Source organism: Trichomycterus rosablanca, chromosome 12 (assembly GCF_030014385.1).
Source record: "Trichomycterus rosablanca isolate fTriRos1 chromosome 12, fTriRos1.hap1, whole genome shotgun sequence".
NCBI classification, from domain to species: domain Eukaryota; kingdom Metazoa; phylum Chordata; class Actinopteri; order Siluriformes; family Trichomycteridae; genus Trichomycterus; species Trichomycterus rosablanca.
Genome location: NC_085999.1, coordinates 1,495,596 through 1,518,258, shown reverse-complemented (window position 1 = coordinate 1,518,258; position 22,663 = coordinate 1,495,596). Strand labels below are relative to the sequence as shown.

Here is a 22,663-nt window from a genome sequence, read left to right as displayed (position 1 = left end):
GTCGCTCTGAAGCTTCACTTCCTCATGGTTTGGGCTTTAAATGAATCAGTGCTGGCACCAGTTCGGTGCCAGGAACACCGGCTATTTTATTACTACCAGTCTACTCACATACTCAATCCTGAGGGCAAGCCAAAGCAGCCAATCCACCTTCTGCATCTTTTTAAAAGATTAAAGGAAACTTAGGTATGAGTATCGGAACAGAAGTAATGATACAACTCGACAAAGCGACCGTCTGTCATTCATTTTTATTCAGAGCTGCGATTTCCGGTGGACTGAAGGTTAGCGATGGAAAGCGGGCGCAGTCGGCGACCGTGAAACGTTATGCTCCGTTTTTGCTTCCTACTAGAGAAGGAAGAGAAACTTCCGCAAACAGACGCAGCAATCACAAAGAACAAACACAGTTTTACAGTCAGTGATGGACTACACAGCAATGACATTTATAATTTATAGACGAGCGATTTCTCTCCAGGATTTTTATTTTAAGCATGAACATGTCTGATTTCTTTGTAGATACGAGTCAGTAAAGTTTGCTGAACTGCCATCGCATCAGTTAAACCAGGGCAACCAAACACTCACAGGCGATGATGACGCTTCCGGTGTGAACACAGATTGATGAACGATCAGCTATCCGGGCGACAACAGGCGAAAAATCGCTGCCGGTCTGAATGTCTGGTTACAGGCGGTTCCTACAGGTCAAAAGTCATTTTAATAAGAAATGTTTTGGGTACATTATTTAAAACGGTGTTGGCAACTCCTTTAATTTAAATACCTTAAAAATACCTTAAAACCCAAAACAAGCACCGTAATGGAAAATGTTTGTGTTTGATCTCAGCTTCCAGTAGCTCTCCTGGTTGTCCAGAGGTCTTGTGAAGATTAATGGCAGTATGAATTGTACTAAGTACCGAGATATTTTAGCTCATAACCCTGTTGCTTCTGCCAGTAACACCCTGGACGGGGCGCCAGTCCATCACAGGGCAGACACACACACACACACATTCACCTATAGGGCAATTCAGTGTCTCCAATTAACCTGACCTACATTTTTGGACTGTGGGAGGAAACCGGAGCTCCCGGAGGAAACCCATGCAAACTCCAAACAGAAAGGACTCGAACCGTTCCGCCTGGGGATCGAACCCAGGACCTTCCTGCTGTGAGGCGACAGTGCTACCCACAGAGCCACTGTGTCGCCCGGATCAACTTTTGGAAGGAAAACTGTCTCCAGGCGCTGCTGTTCCAGTTTATAAAGTGCACGTGTTTGGTGTTAATTCTATTGCTTTTTAGAATTATTTGGAAGTTAGGACTGTTTGGGGTGGGGAAGGTGGGGTCCTCCCATTATGAAACATATCAACAACTGGGAACACTGGCACAAGTTAATGAGTGAAATATAAAATATATCATTTACTTATCATGTAGAGTTTATAAAATGCACGTTTGTGTTAATTTTATTGCTTTTTAGAATTATTTGGACATTAGGGCTTCATTACGGGGATTGATGGGGGGGGGGGGGGGGGGTCCTCCCATTATGAAACATATCAACAGCCCGGATATCAACTTTTGGAAGGAAAACTGCTGTTCCAGGCGCTGCTGTTCCAGCTGTGTTATAAATATCTGAGAGCACATAATTGTTGGAGTGACTGGAGTGCAGCTTGTAAAGCTATTTGGGTTTTGCTGCAAAACATTGTCACGTGTGTGTGTGTGTGTGTGTGTGTGTGTGTGTGTGGCAGGGCTCAAAGTGCTTTCGGTATTTGCGCTGCCTTGTGCAGTCTGTCTGGGTGGGAACATGACAGGACTTAGGACCCGGTAGAGACAGCCGACACACCTCACCTGTGCGCCGCCGCTGCCCTGACCGAGCGTCTCTCTACCTGGAGAAGTTGGCGGGCTCGGTTACCGTTATTTCTCTCGGACTACACCGCGATGTGGCGGCGGTTCGGGCGCGCTTTGTTGTTGGCCTCCTTGGCGCTGATGCTCTCCTGCTCCGGAGCGGAGGTGGTGGTGTTCCGCTGCCCGGGCTGCACGGCGGAGCAGCAGGCTGCATGCCCCAAACCACCGGAGTCGGACTCGTGCGCGGAGCTCGTGCGGGAACCGGGCTGCGGCTGCTGCCCGGTGTGCGCGCGGAAGCTGGGTGAGTTCTGCGGTGTGTACACGGCGCGCTGCGCTACCGGCCTGCGCTGTGCGCCCAACCGGGACCTCGACATGCCCCTGGACCAGCTGGTCAGAGGGCACGGGACCTGCGAGGTCAGGACGGACAGCACGGACGCGTTCGAGGAGCGAGAGATCGAACCCGACTACGGTGAGTTGCTGTGCATCATGCGTAGCGTGTATTTGTAGGCATGGTTCGAATTACGAGGGAGGGGGGGTTGCCCTGGGTTACCCTTCTTATTAATACTTAGACCCCCCCCCCCCCCCCCCCCCCTGTAGCAAATATATAAAGTTGCCCCCCCTTCTGCACTGTACAATGTCACTTTTTAATTCGCACTCTGTTTGTAGAGGTGGGTAGCACTGTCGCCTCACAGCAAGAAGGTCCTGGGTTCTGGGGTCCTGGGGTTCGGTTACTTTCTGTGTGGAGTTTGCATGTTCTCCCTGTGTCCGCGTGGGTTTCCTCCAGGAGCTCCGGTTTCCTCCCACAGTCCAAGAACATGCAATGTGTGTGTATATATATGTGTGTTATGTGCATGTGCATGTGTTTGGTGTTAATTCTATTGTTTTTTTTAATTATTTGGACATTAGGGCTGTTGGAGGGGGGCAAAGTCATTGGGGAGGGGGGTCCTCCCATTATGAAACATACTGTATCAACAACTGGAAACACTGGCACAAGTTAATAAGGGAAATATGAAATATGGCATTTATTTATCATGTAGAGTTTATAAAGTGCACGTTTGTATTAATTCTATTGCGTTTTAGAATTATTTGGAAGTTAGGGCTGTTTGGGGATTCAAATTTATAGGGGAGGGGGGCCTCCCATTATGAAACATACTGTATCAACAACTGGGAACACTGGCACAAGTTAATAAGTGAAATACGAAATATGTCATTTATTTATCATGTAGAGTTTACAAAGTGCATGTTTGTATTAATTCTATTGTTTATTAGAATTATTTGCACCTTAGGGCTGTTGGGGGGGAGCAAAGTCATTGGGGAGGGGGTCCTGCCATTATGAAACATACTGTATCAACAACTGGGAACACTGGCGGATCCTATCATTATGCAAAGCTACTGAGTGAAATATATCATTTTTTTTAATCATTTTTAATTAACATTTTAAGGGGGAAATTTGGAGCATATATGAATATATTTTTTTGGCAGGGTATTTTGGGAACCCCGGAGGAGTCCCACGCAGCTGATTTCAACATTCAGATGGTATGAATAGAATTAAACTAGACCGAAATGACAAATAGTCATAGTCAGATGCATTTCTACGTTAGGGGTCTCACCAGTTGTGTATATGTATTTTATATATGTAGAATATATATGTTAAAAACACGTTAAACATACTCACTTGGTTAGACAAATGTTAAGGGGACCGACGTTCACCAAAAACTGCTATGACCCTTACAGAACACCATTTACACCACCAACAGCAGCATAAACCGTTGACCGGTCCATGGATTCATGCTGTTAATACCACATTCTGACCTTATCATGGGCATGGAGGAGCAGATATTAAGATTTATTAGACTTGGCACCATTTTCCATTCTTTAATTGGCCAGTTTTAGGTGGCAGTGCCCACTGTACCCTGGGATGCTTGTTCTTGGCTCATAAGATTCAAAGTGTGCATCCTGAGATGCTCATTAATCATTTGGGGACCAAAAACGCAGACTAATTCAGCTTTATAAGTAAAATTCTTTGTATTTTATGACATGGCTTTTGGACTCCAGACTTTAGGTTCTATTCTTCATTTGGCCTAAAGAACATGACGTTCGTTAGTCCCATAAACAGTCTGGACGGTCACCTCGTGTCACCACACTGCTTGTTTACACTGTCTTACTGTCTTGCTGTTTTACTGCCTACATAGGCAGCTGCCTTAGTAGAGAGAATCGACTTATATGTCAGGTTATTTCGAACGCACTACTTAGACAGCGATTCCATCAGATAGCAGTTAGCCTCATGCCATTCAAACCAATGGGATGAGGTGGCACAGCGCGCTAGCGTCTCCCTCTGCATACCGAAAACGGTTAAATTCACTGACAAGCCGATTTACAAATAAACGACACTTGTGCACATTTATACAAGTTAAAAATCAATGATCTTTGGTCCCCAAATACATTCCAAACATTTTCCTGTACCTGTTCTGAGGGGTCATAGCAGTCTTTGTTTGGTGAGGGTCGGGCCCCTTAACGTTCATCTAACCAAGTGAGTATGTTCAACGTGTTTATAAAAAAGAGCTTTGGGGCACAATGGTGTTGGCACCATGCTGACAGGAGCCAATAATAACAGACTCAGACCTACGATCCACACTTTTACATAAGACCGAATGCTGGTACTGAACTTTGATGCTTGTGATGGACTGATGTGCAGTGTAAACAAGCGCTGTGATGATACGAGGTGACCGTTTAGATTGTTTATGGGACTAACGGACGTCATGTTTTTTGGGCCAAACGAAGAATAGAACCCAAAGTCTGAAGTCCAGATAGTAGACAAGCGTAAAAAACAAAACACAAAGAATTTGACTTCTAAAGCTGGATTAGTTGGCGTTTTTGGTCCCCAGATGATTAATGAGCGTCTCAGAATGCACACTTTGAATCTTATGAGCCGGCAACGAGCATCCCAGGGTACAGTGGGCACTGCCACCTAAAACTGGCCAATCAAAGAATGGAAAATGGTGCCAAGTCTAATAAATCTTAATTTCTGCTCTTCCATGCCCATGATAAGGTCAGAATGTGGCATTAACAGCATTAATCCATGGACCGGTCAACGGTTTAACCTGCTGTTGGTGGTGTAATGGTGTAGGGAGTGTTTTTTTTGCACACGTTGGCATCCTGTGTGCTTTAATTACCTTCTGGACGTGTTTGCTGATGAGTTGGAGTTTGTTTACATCATGTGAATGCAAGATGAGAAGGCACTGCAAATCGCGCAGCTTAAACATTGCCTGCTACTGTAAAACATGGTGGTGGCAGCATCATGCTACACTTATTGGCACCCCTGCATTTCTATTGGAAAATGCACCATTGTTGCAAGTACAAATGCAATTACAAGTAGAATTGCTTGAATTGGAAAGACATAATATTGGCATTTTTTTATTGTAAGGAATAATTGGATTTAAGTCTTTGTGTCTGTTTAAAATCCCAACAACACTGCTGTACTTGCTACACTTTACAAGTACAACACATTACCTTGTCATGATATTACTGCCATTGCGGTACAGGGGGGTGACAAAATGTGCATAGCAACAAACGAACTACAGCCAGTAATTGAATACCTATACCTACAAAATTCATCTGTACGGTATGTTAGCTTATGAAACAATCATTGACTGTATATATTACGTTGGTGTACCTAATAAAATGAATGCATTTCCCCCCAATTTCCTCCCAATCTAGTTGTATCAAATTACCCCACCTCTGCTGCTGCAGTCCTCCACTCCTGACCAAGAAGGGCTATAACTAACGCCCCCTCTGATATGTGTGCACTAGCCAATCGCTTCTTCGCATGGAGAGTCACCCATTGATCTCCATTATTCGTTATTGATCTCCCCATCATTAGAAATCATTCCTTCCTAATCATCCATAAAGGTGCCTGGGAAAATCTTGTAGAAAGCCTCTCAGAGGAGTGGAAGCTGTTATAGCTGCATGGGGGGGGGGGGGGGGGCAACTCCATCTTGATACCTATGGATTTAGATTGGGATGTCATAAAAGCTCCTATAGGTGTCCCAATACTTTTGTCCATATATGAACACTTTTTGTGTTCATATAGTAAACCCGCATTTTTTTTGGCAAACGTATTTGGTCTTTAAAGCAAGTATTAAAGCAAGCACCGGTCTGACCAGGAAGCTTTTCCTTCCACCATTAAATGACCGGTCACTTGTTTAACCTTTATTGGGGCTCTTTTTATTAATTTTCTACTTTTAATTGCCTGGCAGATCAGAAAATAGGCAGGAAATGTCTTTCTATCATCACAACATCGAACGTTTACCAGAGTCTTTTACTTTAAGACAAATTGGCTCCCATTATCGTAACGTGCCACTAAATTTGCAAAGAATCAAAGCGGCAGAAAGGCTAATACAGCTTGGCAACAATTAACACGCTGGACTTCCTGGCTAGACTGGCTCTGTGTATTTAATGCCCAGAAATTCCAAAAACCCGAAATCGCCAAACCATCAGGGGTAAATAATCTGGCCCCGTTAGACCCGGTGACTCAGAGTTGCTGTTGCACCCGGCCAGCGATGAAATAAAGCCGAGTTTTCACCGGGACGGATCAAGAAACATTAAAGTTTAACCTGGATTTCTGTAATTAATGTAAAGATGAACTTTTGTGCAGATTTTAGCTCTCAAAAAAGGTCATCTTCTTTTTTTATGTCGTCTTTAACCAAAGCCTCAGCCTCACTGTCGCATGAACGAGCTTTGAAGGTTTGACGGTGATTTTGCAGACGACTACTGCAGACGCTTGGCATTGATCTTAAAATAAATATGAATTATGAATATAGATCTGTATCAGAGGGATGCTGTTAGATTGCTAATGAAAGTAGCAGTACAAAGACGTGCTCCACTTACCATATAGAAGAACTTTGTAGTTCTACAATTACTGACTGTAGTCCATCTGTTTCTCTACATGCTTTGTTAGCTCATTTCACCCTGTTCTTCAATAGTCAGGACCCCCACAAGACCACCACAGAGCAGGTATTATTTAGGTGGTGGATGATTCTTAGCTCTGCAGTGACACTGACATGGTGGTGGTGTGTTAGTGTGTGTTGTGCTGGTAGGAGTGGATCAGACACAGCAGCGCTGCTGGAGTTTTTAAATACCGTGTCCACTCACTGTCCATCAGTGGTCACAGGACGCTGCCCACGGGGCGCTGTTGGCTGGATATATTTGGTTGGTGGACTATTCTCAGTCCAGCAGTGACAGTGAGGTGTTTAAAAACTCCAGCAGCGCTGCTGTGTCTGATCCACTCATACCAGCACAACACACACTAACACACCACCACCATGTCAGTGTCACTGCAGTGATGAGAATCATCCACCACCTAAATAATACCTGCTCTGTGGTGGTCCTGTGGGGGTCCTGACCATTGAAGAACAGCATGAAAGGGGGTAACAAAGCATGTAGAGAAACAGATGGACTACAGTCAGTAATTGTAGAACTACAAAGTGCTTCTATATGGTAAGTGGAGCTGATAAAATGGACAGTGAGTGTAGAAACAAGGAGGTGGTTTTAATGTTATGGCTGATCACTCATGGGTTCCACTCATTTCACATCTGCACTGTAAAATATGGTGGCGGTAGCATCGTGTTAGTTCTAAGCAGTACTGACATATCAAAAAATGAATGTTGCGCAACACAGAGAACTTTATCGGAGTTAGCAGGGTTTACCAGGGCTGTGACACAAAACATGCTGCCAAAGCAACACTTAAAGGGTGTAAAATTAAAAAATAGTGGTCAGTAGGAGCATTTTAAGGGATCAAGGAATTTAGACATGCCCTCTTCTCAGGAGTGTAGGATGACGTAAAAGTGTTTCATGGTTTGCGTTTAGAAAGCAAGTAGCAGTTAAGGTAAACGTTTCTTTCACATGAACACACACACACACACACACACACACACACTAGAAGTCTACAATTTGGACACATCCCATTCTAAATTGCACCTGCAACCTTTGCCGCGTGCACAACACCCACACGGATGGAAGCAGAGCGCGTGCCAGCACATGCCTCCTTCAACACGTGAGCCGCTGGCTGCTTCTTTTTACCAGACGTGTCTGGATTCCTTCAGAGAACATTAACACACACACACACACACACACACACACACAGAGGATCACGTTATGCTCTCTGGATTCCTCCACTGCTGATGCCTTGACCGGACAGTAAATGAGGTAACTCCCGCGTTGCCAGTGGTGTCTGTAGATCGTAAATTACACCGTTGTGCCACCTGAGCGTCCATGGCACACTGGAACAATGATTAAACACATCAATAACTAACACGCGCCCACTCCAAAATGTGTGCAGAATCAGGAGGGTTCATACGGAGATCTGTATCGTGCACGGAGAGTCACGCACTGATCTCCATTATTCCCCATCTCTGTGCAGCGCCATCAGTCAGCCAGCAGAGGTCGTTACTGCAGCAGTTATGAGGAACCCCTACGGCCTTCCCTCCCACAGACAAAAGTATTGGGACGCCCCTTCTAATTATTGAATTGATGTGTTTCAGCCAGCCTAACAGCTGTAATAAAGCAGTGATATAAAGGGAATCGTATGCTTCCAACTTTGCACAAGACTTTAGGGAAGGTCCTAAGTGAGCTCTATAAAGACATGAAGAAAAGCTCCAGCGTCACAGACACTCAACAGCTCTGGGATGAACTGGGACATACTTCTGGCTTTCCAAATATGGCTTTACCTTAGCGTAGCTTTAACCTCACCTTCTAATACGTACGTTGTGTTTGTATTTGACTCCCTCCCCTGTGCCGTACAGACTCGGCTCGTCTCCAGAGGCCCGAGGGAGCGCGATGTGCCGGGACCTGTCCTATTTTTCCCTTCCCTCCCTGTCCAGCACCCCCACCGAGCCTAATTAGAGTGGGGATGCCTCGGGTGGCGGCTGCGTGTCGGCACCTGCGACCCCGCCGAGGCTCCGTATGGCCGGCTCGACCCTCGGGCGAGTCGAGGGTGTCGGGCGCGGCAGAGCGGAGCGAAGGACATACACGCCCATCCGTTTTACCCAAACGCTTTCACCTGACCCTGAACAGAATAATAAAGACGAAGCTCTGTTTTTAATGCAGACGTGATGAAGTGACGCCCGGCGGTCTTTAACCTCATGCTGAGAGACGAGCTGACGGCAGGACTCGGTGCTCCGGGGAGACTGTGTACTGCAGACACGCCCTTTTGTTAACACGGGCGCTGGTAACACGCCGTGTGTGTTCCTAAACGTGACGGGTGCATTTAGGATCCGCTTTCCTTCATTTTGCCAGAAATGTTAAACCTCTTTAACAGTAAATACTGTAGGTGGCAGCAGAATAAAAAGAAAGAAAGAAGCCCTACACTTCTATTACGTTCTACTTTTTTTTTGCATTGCATAGTTCCAATTCATCTCACTCATTGAGGAAATTATTTGTCATATATACAGATACTCGTGTACAATACAATAAAATGCTTGTTTTGGAAGCTGGTTACTAAGTTGCCACTGTTGGACCCCTGAGCAAGACCCTTAACTTTCAATGGCTTGAACTGTATTCAGTCACAACTGTAAGTCGCTTTGGATAAAAGTGTGCGCCAATTGCTGCAAACATAAACGTAAAACTGTACAGTGGTTAAGGTACTGGACTAGTAATCGAAAGGTTGCTAAACGGCCACATGAACAACGATTGGCCTGTTGTTCAGATATGGGTGGGACTAAGCCGGATAGGGTCTCTCTCTCATGACTGACTGGTGCAATTACGACCTCTGCTGGCTGATTGATCAAGCCTGCACAGAGATGAGAAACGAGTGCTCTCAGGGTGTGTCTCTCTGTACACAACGCTGAGCTGCACTGCACTCGTCAAAGTGTAGGTGATAAGATGCATACGGCTGCTGCCCAGGTGTCGGAGGGGGCGTGGGTTAGCTTCGTTCTCCTCAATCAGAGCGGGGATCGGCATCGGTGGAGAGGAAGCGTAACGCAATCCTAAGAAGGGAGAAAAATGCATATAGAAAATGTAAATGTACCATGAGAAAGCCAACCATCGCAAAGCAATGACAGTGTAGTGACATGACGTGACATAAAAAAGGAAATAAATTGGTCAGATATGCATCAGATAAGCTATTAAGGCCAGGTTTTAGATGCTATGCTATGCTATGCCATTCTATACAGTATTTGTTCTATTTAAAAATCCTGACAGCAGACTTAGTCCCTATAAGACCAGATTTGCATGACGAGCGGTCCAGTAGATTAACAGTAAAACCACATTCCTTCCCTAAACTACTCAAATGATGTAATTAGTAAATTAAATGTATGCAAATCACCCGAATGCGTGCCGCGTACGCGAACCACTTACTGCCCAAACTAGTCCAACGAGCTGATTTTGTAATTAGATGAACGTTCAGTGTCTCCACCCTCCTGTCATTCAACTGCTGTGTAATTAGTTCTAATTTGCATAATAACAAAAACAGTGATGGACACGTGAGCTGTACATTAGAGCGTAGCATAGCATAGCATCTAAAACCTGGCCTTAATAGCTTATCCGATGCATATCTGACCAATTTATTTCCTTTCTTATGTCACATCATGTCATGTCACTACACTGTCATTGCTTTGTGATGGTTGGCTTTCTCATGGTAATTTACATTTTGGGTATTTATCAGACGCTTTTATCCAAAGTGACTTACAGCACTGTGACAGTATACAGTCTGAGCAATTGAGGGTTAAGGGCCTTGCTCAAGGGCCCAACAGTGGCAACCTGGCAGTGGTGGGGCTTGAACCAGCGAGCTTTCGATTACTAGTCCAGTACCTTAACCACTAGGCTACAGTTTTACGTAAGTGACTTACAGTTGTGACTGAATACAGTTCAATACAGCAGTTGAAAGTTAAGGGCCTTGCTCAGGGGCCCGACAGTGGCAGCTTAGTAACCAGCAACCTTCTGATTACTAGTACAGTACCTTAACTGCTGAGCTATCATTGCCCTAAAAGAGTTAAGGGTCTTGCCCAATAGCCCAACAATAGCTGCTTGACCGAGCCTGGATTTGAACCCACAACCTTCTAGTTGGTAACACACTGCACTACCCACTAGGCTGCCTGTAGCAGAAGCCCCTAATAATGCAGTCCAGCTTATTTTTGGTCTTTTTCGTCTTCTGTGTCCTTCCACAAGTCCTGTCAAACATGCGGGACTCTGTTCTGGCCGTCTCGTACACTCGCTCAGTGGTGATCATCTTCACCCATGAGGTTTGATTAGTGTCCAGGCTTCACATCCATTTGTGGCAACTGGTCAGACCAAGACTTTCATCTATCCATCCATCCATCTATCCATCCATACACTCAAAGGTGTCACCCCATCTCACCCTGGAGCACACGGCGTCCATTTTTTACCAAAAAAGACCTGGAATGCTGATTCCTCAGACCACAATACATGTTTCCACTGTGTGATGGTCCATCATAGATGCCTCCGAGCCCAGAGAAGTCGACGCCGCTTCTGGACATGGCTAACATAAGGCTTCTTTTTTGCACAGTAAAGTTTTTAAGTGTCATTAGTGCAGTAACTCTGTATTGTAGAGCTCGATAAAGGTTTGATAAACTAATCCCTCACCCATGTGGTTATATCAGCTAGTGTTGAGTGGAGGTTCTTGATGCGGCGCCGTCTGAGGGATGGAAGATCACGAGCGTTCAGATTAAGCTCGCACCCTCATCCTTTACACACTGAAATTCCTCCTGATTCCTTGAATGGTTTAATGATATTCTGCACTGTAGAGGGAGAACATGCAAATCCCTTCCAATCATTCTTTGAGGTTCATTGTTTTTAAACATTTCAATCATTTTCTCACACATTTGTGGACAAACTGGATCCTCTGATCATCTTTACTCATCAGAGACTCTCAGCCTTTCCTGGTGCTGCTTTTGTACCAAACCATGATCACAATCACCTGTTTGGAATCGCATCATTATTTAGTTTTTTCACCTCATTACTAGCCCTAAATTTCCCCCGTCCCAACTTTTTTTGGAGTGTGCTGCAGGTCTGAAATGCAGGACTGTATGTTTATTATTAAATTTAATATTTAAGTGTTTAGTTTTAGACTTTAAACTCTACCAGCGCCGTTTGTTTTGTTTGGTTTTTTGACTCTGCACGATTCAAAGCCGTGCTGACTCGACAGTTTTCCTTCCAGCGAGTTTCTGATTTATAACATCACGTTGCTCCTGTCTCACCTCTGCGTCGATAATAACAGATAAGACAGAACGGGAAGTGCTTGCATGCCACACTTTTTAGAAGAACAGGTTTCTAGCCAAAAGCTCACCTCAGGTAAAAGCTAAAGATCGGTATGTAAGCGCGGGTGATGACCCACCTGTAGTCGCCCGGGTGTAAAGAGTCATTAGAGTTATTTTACTAGCACTAATGAAATCATTTTAAATTATAAATAAAGTCTATTTATTTTCTATTTTATTTTTATTTCTATTTTAGATTTTCTCCCTTTTTCATTCTCCCAATTTATCATAGCCAGTTCCTCTTCCTCTACTGGATCGCTCATCATCCCACCATCCATCCTACATGGGTTTGGCGATCGTGCCACCTCTAGGCTGGCTCCCTGACTCTGGAACTTCCTTCCCTCACGTATCCATCATGCCGACTCCAGCTCCGCAATTCTTACTTTTAATTGTCTTCTACTTTAAATCAGTACTGTACCAAGTCCTATCATGTGCACAGGTTTCTGCCTGTGATGCTTCGTGTTTTGTCTAGGGCTGCCGTGATTGGTTGACCTAGTGGATGCATCGTTTTTAAAACTATGTTTATAAATGATCCTTTTTAATTTCTACAACGTCTCCGTTCATATAAGCGTTCGTACGATTCCCTCAGCACTACCTGCTGTGTGCAGGACCTCAGTCGTATCTGGTCCGGTCACTGGTTGGCGGCATTAAGCGCCGTCGTAATAAACACCGTTTGCAGCCGTCAGAGACCGATTGTAGAGCTTTCAAAGAAAAGATCAAAGTTTTCCACGATCCAAATCATCCAAAGTTTGGTGATACTTAAAACTGGTACAAAACTAAAAGCTGGTTTGTTCACTGTGTAAAGCTTTGATGGTACCACAGCAGCACCAGCGCCATGCTGCACGTCTATATTGTTTCATTACGCTTCTTAATCGTGGAGATCTTGGAATAGCGTATTTCTTAGCGAGTTCAGTTAGACCGCCGCACACTTTGCTGCGTTGGGGCTCAAAGCACAAAAAGCTTCTCATGTGAATGCGCCGTAACACCGTAACACTAACCACTGTGTTTACAAGGTTTAGAATGTGCAGTAAGTGTTGAGTGAATGTGGAGGTTAGAATCTGGGCTCATTCTGTCGTTACTGTACGCTGGACTTAATGAGACGTGGCTACATCTAACTATTTTATTTCTGCTATAAGGTGAAGCACGTTGCTTTGTGTACGGAACAGCATAAACACGTGCTGCACTCTGTTTAATACGGAGCACTTGAGAATGTGATCATATGAACATAAACCCTGTTTACATTTAGTTCTGTGTTATATTATTATACTGTACAGTTTGTTGTTAAAATAAAAGAAGCTTAAATGAGATTCTGAATGACATTTTTGGAGGAAAATTATTCGTTTAGATTAATAGACTAATCGGTAAAAATAGTCAACAGATTAATCGATAGAAAAATAGTCATTAGTGGCAGCTCTAGGGGTTGCTTTGGGGTTGCATTAGAATGCTGACTGTAAACCAGGCTTTGTTGCAGAATTCAGATTTCAAGTGACGTGAGTGCCCACAGTCATACTTCAAAATCTAATGGAGTCTTAGAATAAGTTGCTGTACTCACAGGATGTTATTCCACACACACACACACACACACACACACACACACACACTGTTCACTTTCATTCGGCCTCTGCACGTGTGCAGCGGATCAAAACCCGTACAAAAGGCCCGACGGCGAGCGCCAGCGCGGCCCACACACCGAGAGGAAAGAGCGAGGCATGGAGGAAGGGACACCGAGTGGGAGGTGTTGCTGGTTCTTGCCCAGGAATGTGACCAAGACGATGGGATGCTTTCACGTCTACGTAATGGCAGGTGGGCGCAACGAAGGTCCGCCCACCCCAAGTTCCTGAAACCAGGAGACCTCTGGAGAAGACGTTTCGGAACACTATTCTTAGATCTCTGACTGGGCACGAAACTGTAGAATGGACGCAACGAAGAATGGACGCTCCGGCTCCGGAGATTTAGCCGATGCTGAAGTCATGCCAGTCTACGTCTCGGTGCCCTCTCCAGAGCGTTCGCTTTGAGCTATGAGATCATGGAACCAAACGTTAGAAGCCGAGCCAAACAGCCACCGGGTGTCCCTCACGGTGGAGGTGACATTTACCAAACATGACGTTACCCACCGGAGGTCCAGAACGAATGAGAAGAAGGAAGCTTTCAGCGCTCTCGCTACACTCCCGAGAAGAGGGCGTGTCTAAATTCTTACATCCCTTAAAACGCTCCTACTGAGGCGCCTTAATTTTGAGTGATAAGACTTGGGTCAGAATATCGCTCAGAATTAAGGCGCCTTAGTAGGAGCATTTTAAGGAATCTTAGAATTTAGACACGCCCTCTTCTCTGGAGTGTAGATCACCAGATTTTCAGACAGACCCTTACAGCGCTTTACCACCAAAAGAACTCTGGTTCTGGTTCTTGAACCGGTTCTGTTCGGGTGTTTTGTAGAGAACCGACCCGCGTTTCCACCAGTTTTTGGGAACCGAGCCTGCGTCATCAACGGTGGGCATCACATAAAGAAAGTAAAGAGTAACATGATGGTGGAGCGTGTAGATTAACTGTGGGGATTTGTGCTGCTGTTACAGATGTTGGTTTTTATGTAAAAAGCGTGGATCAGCTGTCGGTGATAAGAAGACGTGACGTGTTTGTCTCAGTTGTTGTTTTCTTTAGTTCATCACGTGAGAAGCGTTTTGTGCTTCACTCTCACCGCGACTCTGCAGCTCCAGTTTCTGAATCCACAAAAAGCTTCAACTAAATAAAGAGTAACGTGGCTGAATGTACTGAGTACCACACAAGAACTACAATTATCTACGTTATTACTGGTTATAAGTGTCTCTGTACAGGTTATAAGCACTCTGTACTGGCTATAAGTGCTCTGTACTGGTTATAAGCGCTCTATACTGCTTATAAGTGCTCTGTACTGTACTGGTTATAAGCACTCTGTACTGGTTATAAGAGCTCTGTACTGGTTATAAGTGTCTGTACTGGTTAAGAGCGCTCTGTACTGGTTATAAGTGTCTGTACTGGTTATAAGCGCTCTGTACTGGTTATAAGTGCTCTGTACTGGTTATAAGAGCTCTGTACTAGTTATAAGTGTATCTGTACTGGTTATAAGCGCTCTGTACTGGTTATAAGAGCTCTGTACTGGTTATAAGCGCTCTGTACTGGTTATAAGTGTCTCTTTACTGGTTATAAGCGCTCTGTACTGGTTATAAGAGCTCTGTACTGGTTATAAGTGTCTCTGTACTGGTTATAAGCACTCTGTACTGGTTATAAGCGCTCTGTACTGGTTATAAGTTATCTGTACTGGTTATAAGTGCTCTGTACTGGTTATAAGCGCTCTGTACTGGTTATAAGCGCTCTGTACTGGTTATAAGTGTCTCTGTACTGGTTATAAGCGCTCTGTACTGCCCAAATTCATCACTCAGTGTTTTAGTACAATAAGCCATGTTGCACTTTTTACGTTAAGCGGTTTATTCTGTCCAGGTAACTTTTACCTCTTCATATCAAACAGTTCATCTCATTTGAGGCGCTTTAAAAATATCAGCAGCAAACTGGATCAAAATTTAATCAGATGAACTTTAAAAGATGGAAGTGAAGCACAAACGTGGTTTAGCAGCTTCTCAAACCTCTACAACCTGACACGCCCACAGATGACGTCACGGTTGGCGCTGAAAAACACAGTATTCTGTGGTGCCAGATTTGAACCTAGTTCTCTCTCTGGAACCTCTTTATTTCGGTGGAAACACGCAGAACCGGTTCAAAATCAAGTGTGTGAACTGGAACGGAGTCGGTGGAAACACAGTTTTACTTTATTAATAGTAAATGCGATGTAATACAAGCCTGATTTTATTTTATTTATTTATTTTACCTCTTTCAGGAGAGCCGTTCGGGACGAGACCTCCGCCACAGAAGAGGCCAAACAAGGACGTCTGGCAGATGAAGGAGACCATGGCAAAGCATTACCAGAACGAGCAGAAAGCCAGGATGATGAATCGTGTGGAGGAGCCCAAGGTCCCACGACCCAAACAGGTGATCCTCCTTGCGCCGATCCTTGGCTGATTTATTACAGCAGCGCCATCTTCTGGTTATCACACTGACCAACCCACCCACTCACCTTGTAGCTGATTGGACGTCTCATTTTAAGTCATAGTTTATAGGATTCGCCGCCCCTTTTACGGCTATAACAGTTTCCACTTTCCACAGCAGTGAGGAGCTTTTCCTGGGTCAGGGGCGTTTGTGAGGACAGGCCTGGCTCACAGTCAGCAATCCCATTCATCCCATGGGGTTGAGTTCAAGTCTCTGTCCGTTTCACCGCCGTTCTTTCATTGTAAACGAGTAAAACCGCGTCTGACTGGAGCACAGAAGTGTACGGAAAAGTTCCAGCTAGTTTTGGGTGACACCCCAGCTTACCAATCCGTCCAGCAGGTTGGAAATACAGCGGTACCTTGAAACTGAACCTCAGTCGGTTCTGGGAGTGGCGTCGAGTTTTAAAGATGTTGATTTTCGAGGTATTTTTCCCATAAGGATGTTTGGGAAACCTGTTAATGCGTCCATGGTCCCGTGGTACTGCATATATATATATATATATATAAATACATATATATTTACTGTATATAATATGATATTTTTTATGCGTTTTTCTCCCATTTTCTCCCAATTTATCGTAGTCAGTTTGTCTTCCGCTGCTGGTGGATCCCTGATTGCGGTCGAGGTGGGTATATTGCTGCTCACGCCTCCTCCGACCCGCGCACAGCCCTTAACGGAACCCTTTTCCACCCATGCATTCTGCACAGGCGCCTCTATCTGCCAATCAGGGTCCTTACACAGCGTTTGAAGACCCCACCCACATAGTCCGCTCATCCCTCCCTGCAGGCACTGCCAATTATGCCCGCTAGATGGCGCCCAGCCGACCGGTGGCAACGCCAAGTTTCGAACCGAGGAGTTCAGAATCCGCACCGAGGAGTTCAGAATCTTGGCGCTGGTGTGCTAGCGGAATATCAACCTGCGCCACCTGGGCGCCGAACTGCTTATATTTTAGTCTCATGTAAAATAAGACTACTGAATGAATGTCTAGAAGATGAGCGACTCAAACAGCAGCAATAGATGAGCGATCGTCTCTGACTTTACATCTACAAGGTGGACCGACTAGGTAGGAGTGTCTAATAGAGTGGACAGTGAGTGGACACGGTATTTAAAAACTCCACCACCTAAATAATACCTGCTCTGTGGTGGTCCTGTGGGGGTCCTGACCATTGAAGAACAGGGTGAAAGCAGGTTAAAAAGATATGTAGAGAAACAGATGGACTACAGTCAGTAATTGTAGAACTACAAAGTGCTTCTATATGGTAAGTGGAGCTGATAAAATTGACAGTGAGTGTAGAAACAAGGAGGTGGTTTTAATGTTATGGCTGATCGGTGTATGACAGATGACAGCAGAGCGCGTCGGACGTATTACCAGGAGAGAACAAACGCTTGGCATCCTTGCTGAAATGCCACGATCCGGCCCTTATCACGCTGGCATTTCTGCCCCTCTTCCATATCTCGTTTGGCCATCGCGTTTATCTGCAGCCAGTTAATTAACTTTCCCTGGAAACCTTTAAAACCTCCGGCCGGCTGAGCGCTGCTGCGTGACTTCATCCCGAAACAACACGTCCATTCTGCTACCTCCCCTCCTGCGGCCTTGGTCAGGTTGTTTGAGCAGGTTCTTGCGTAATACTTTTATTTGTGTTTATTTTAGAGCTCCGGCGGCGGCCGGTCGGGTTCTGATCTCACGGTCGTTAACCCTCGTCAAAATGACCCACCGATACGATTATCAGCCGATACCATCCCCTCCATCTTATTTCAACCTGAAATTTTAACCTGAATGACGGGTTGATTCTTTATCCAAAATAAGTTTAGGTTTTAAAATTCGATAATGCTGCTTTATTTTAGTGGTTTTAAAGTAAAGGCAGGGTCATTTCACAGATCTTGTTTATCAAAAATCACAGATTTCACAGATTCTTAAAGGAAAGAGCCACATTTCACTGTATAAATTAAACGATAGAATAAATAGAAGCTACGATACACAGCACAGCTCCCTTAATAGTCGAATGTAAACCTAGAACATCCAGCGACGGTGCGAGCCTTCATGTTCCGACCCCCCTCAGCGTCCACAGAATTGGTTGTTAGTTTGCCAAACTCAGTTACCCAATTAATAAGAATAGTGAATCAGAATGCTATATTTTTAGAAAGAAAATTACATTCTAAACAGGGTAAATTGTCATGTAATAATCTAGATTATGATGTAATATTATTTTATATAGTTCTATTTCTCAGACAAAATAGAAACAGAAAGAAATATGGGAAGAAAAATAAACAAAGTTAACAAACCTTAAACCTAAAACTCTTAGCCGCTTTACACTTCCACATCTTGGACGTTTTGACTAAGCGATCGCTAACTGAATTGCCGTAGGATTGCTAGGACGCGTCGTAGTGCAAATGGATGCGATTATCACATTATCAACTATGTAGGACCTTATTTATGACTCTTAGGACACGACGAGTTTACAGAATGTTTAGAAGAGACTACACGAGGGTTTAGATTTGTAGTTTACGGCTCCGTTTTCTAAAATTGTGTTTAGACCCTATTGGTCAACGTTTCCCCTCTGTTTAACGTTCTGTATTGTGCCTGGTGAAGAAGAAATGCCGGAGCAAAAAGACGGATTATTATTTAGAATTATCAGAACGTGCTCGAATAGGCCAGGTTTTTTTTTTTACTTTGTTTGAAGCGACCCACATTTTGTCCATAATTTTTACACCACCCAGGCAACAGAAGCAGTGCATCGTACTCTACCTGGTTAGTAGCCCAAGGCGCCTGTACAGAAGTAGAGGAGTGTGGCGATCGGTGCATGTCTCTCTGTGTGCGAATCCACCGAAGTACAGGCGAATAAGAAGGGGTCGAGTGACTGCATGTATCGGAGGAAGGGCGCATCAGGAGAATATACCCTCCTCGTACGCCATGGGGTCTCCAGCAGTGGAAGAATAATTGACTACGCTAAAATCAGGAGAAAAGGCATAAAGAAATTAAAATAGAAAATAAAAAGACGTTTTGGCACCAAGGAGATGAAACGTTTCTGTTATTTTGTCCCGTTTGTCCTGCAGACTTGTCTTAAAAGAGAGAGAGAGTGAGAGCTAAAAGAGATAGAGAGAGAGAGACAGATAAAGAGAGAAAGAGACAAAGAGAGAGAAAAAAAGATAGTGTAAGAGTATGTGAGAGTGTGAGTGTGTAAGAGTGTGAGAGAGAGTGTGTGAGTGTGTGTGAGTGTGAGTTAGTGAGAGTGTGAGAGATTGTAAGAGAGTGTGAGAGAGTGTGAGAGAGTGTGTGAGAGATTGTGAGAGTGTGTAAGAGTGTGTGAGAGAGTGTGTGTGTGTGAGTGTGTGTGTGAGTGTGTGTGTGAGAGTGAGAGTGTGAGAGAGAGAAACTCTGATGCAGCTGCTTTTCCTCACAGTAGGAAATAAAGTGAAAGTTTAGCCCAGAAAAGCTTTAACGAGTCTGCTGAACTGGTTCTTTCGTTCTGGTGTGTGTGTGTGTGTGTGTGTGTGTGTGTGTGTGTGTGTGTGTGTGTTTGTGTGCGTGTGTGTGTGTGTGTGTGCACGTGTGTGTGTGTGCGTGTGTGTGTGTGTGCGCGTGTGTGTGTGTTTTGGCTGAACAGAGTCAGTGTCAGCAGGAGCTGGATAAGGTGCTGGATGAGATCTCCAGAATGACTTTCCTTGATAATAAAGGACCTCTGGAGAACCTGTACGACCTGAACTTCCCCAACTGTGACAACAGAGGACAGTATAATATAAAGCAGGTAACTGTACCGCACACGCATTATACACGCATTACACACGCATTGCATGCATCTGGTCACATGCTATCTAATAATACAGCGGTACCTTGAAACTGGACGTCATTCGGTTCTGGGAGTGGCGTCGAGTTTTAAAGACGTTGAGTTTCGAGGTATTTCTTCCCATAAGGATGTTTGGGAAACCTGTTAATGCGTCCATGGTCCCGTGGAGCTGCAGATATTTTAGTCTAATGTAAAATAATGAGGTTGTTTTTGACACTTAAACGCTGAAAATAACACAAATATAATATAAACACACTGAAATACAATTACTAACAGTTACACATCAATAACAATACAATAAAAGCTGCACTTTAGTTTTACTTCTTTATTGTTTCCTGACGCTTCTTAATGGTGGAGATGCTCGATGTTGGAATACCGTATTCCCTTCAGCACCGGCGCATTCACATAAGAAGCGTTATTTGTGCCGTTATTTCCTATAAAGTGTGACGGCGGGTGCACAAAACTTAGCGTGACTTATTGTAGTAAAACAGCGAGTGAGGAATGTGATTAGTGGAGGAACTTATGAGCAGTAATAATGAATGAGTAATAATGCCATTTAATATAAATCAGAGGCACGTGCAAACCACACAGTTATCAATCTTGCAATCTGATCGTAGCGTGTATCAATCACAACCTCTCGCTGGCGCGGAATGCTCTGAAATGACGCGGAGGTTAGGTCTGTTCGAGAAACCAGCTCCCAAGATTTCGGAAGTAGGGCTGTTCCGTTTGCGTCGAGGTGCCAGCGTCTCGGTCGGGAGTTAAAAGGCCATAAACATGTTTGCTTACCGACTGTCTGCAGTCTGTGCAGAGTTTATATATCGTTTTGGGTTTTTTCGTCCGGGCTGTTTTCCTCTCGGTCTCTCGCATGTCCTTGACAGAGTTCCAGTTATTTTTAGAGCCAAAACAAAGATACGCACAATCTTTTAAGGTTGGGGCACGTAGAACTACGCGAGGGAGGTAAAACCTGGGGCAGGAGTACCCGAGCGGAGCTGAATGGTCGCGGTTTTGATGTGATTTTTGGAAGATCTGTTTCCCAGGCCTTAAAAATAAAGCATCGTGTTCCCTTTGTGATGAATGTAACTGTCAGGCTTTGTTCTTTTTCACAAAAGGGAAACAAAATAGGAACGTCTATTATTGCTTGTTGTTTTGTGGTCTCGGGGTCTCAGTGTAAGCTGTGTCCGGTTCAATTATGACCCCGTTTTAGGAGCGCTCAGTGGGGGGGTCCCGATATCACGCTGTGACCAATCAGGCGGGTACATTCGCTGCCAAGATCCGGACTCGCTCCACCTTCCACGTCTCCTTTCTAAAAACTGTACTTTGTGTACCCTGTACACGCCCCCCTCCCGAATCCTTTCCCGAAACTCATCCTTTCTTCCGTCCTGTCTTGTGTTCCAGTGCCACATGTCCACCCACGGCCAGAGGGGCGAGTGCTGGTGTGTGAACCCCCACACCGGTGTCCAGATTCCTTCCTCCGTCAGGGTGAGGGGCGACCCCAACTGCAGCCAGTACTTCGGCGGGCCCGAGCTCCAGCCCCCCGCCAGCCTGTACGCATGAGCGTGGACGAGCGGGGCGACGGGACCACGGGAGACGAGGCTGCTGGGACACAGAGGCTGAAAAACATGACAATATGTTATAAGACATGACAAACGCTGTATAATACGGTGATACGACCTGCTATCGTACCCGGAATATTAACGCTTTAAGGTCCAGTGACCCCAAACTGTAATCCTATAAAAGCATTATTGCATTATTAGTGCTCACTAAACACACATCACATGATTTTAATGCAGATGTGGTACAAATAGCCATAAACTTGTACGATTCTTTGGCTGAACCCTATAAAAGTTTCACCATTTTTTTAAATAATGTTTAAAATATCATTTCTTTGCATTACTTAGTTTCTTGGGACTAAACCAACGACAAACATGAATATTTTTGTACTAGTGAGTGCACACAGTGTTGTTTAATGCGCCTTTACCAAACAGTTGAGATGATCACAAAAATAAAGGTTAAAAAAACTGTTTTCTTAAAACCACAGCGTCTCTACTAATATTATATCTTATATTTATACTTATATATACTCTACACACTTTTTTTTAGCCTGTTCGTCAGTGGTCAGGACCCCCACAGGACCACCACAGAGCAGGTATTATTTAGGTGGTGGATGATTCTCAGCACTGCAGTGACACTGACATGGTGGTGGTGTGTTAGTGTGTGTTGTGCTGGTATGAGTGGATCAGACACAGCAGAGCTGCTGGAGTTTTTAAACACCGTGTCCACTCACTGTCCACTCTATTAGACACTCCTACCTAGTCGGTCCACCTTGTAGATGTAAAGTCAGAGACGATCGCTCATCTATTGCTGCTGTTTCAGTCGGTCATCTTCTAGACCTTCATCAGTGGTCACAGGACGCTGCCCACGGCGGTTGGTGGACTATTCTCAGTCCAGCAGTGACAGTGAGGTGTTTAAAAAGTCCAGCAGCGCTGCTGTGTCTGATCCACTCATACCAGCACAACACACACTAACACACCACCACCATGTCAGTGTCACTGCAGTGCTGAGAATCATCCACCACCTAAATAATACCTGCTCTGTGGTGGTCCTGTGGGGGTCCTGACCATTGAAGAACAGAGTGAAAGGGGGCTAACAAAGCACGTAGGGAAACAGACGGACTACAGTCAGTAATTGTATAACTACAAACAGTGTAGACACAAG

At 44.7% G+C, this 22,663-nt stretch overlaps 1 protein-coding gene across 1 annotated transcript; it reads left to right on the top strand.

Annotated features, from left to right (window-relative positions):
* Nucleotides 1–1,786: 1,786 nt before the first annotated feature.
* On the top strand, nt 1,787–21,983 carry igfbp2b (insulin-like growth factor binding protein 2b). Its single transcript, XM_063005804.1, has 4 exons — nt 1,787–2,290; nt 15,955–16,106; nt 19,769–19,909; nt 21,344–21,983. The coding sequence occupies exons 1-4, from the start codon at nt 1,915–1,917 to the stop codon at nt 21,500–21,502; spliced, it is 828 nt and encodes a 275-aa protein (XP_062861874.1). The 5' UTR covers nt 1,787–1,914; the 3' UTR covers nt 21,503–21,983.
* Nucleotides 21,984–22,663: the final 680 nt, after the last annotated feature.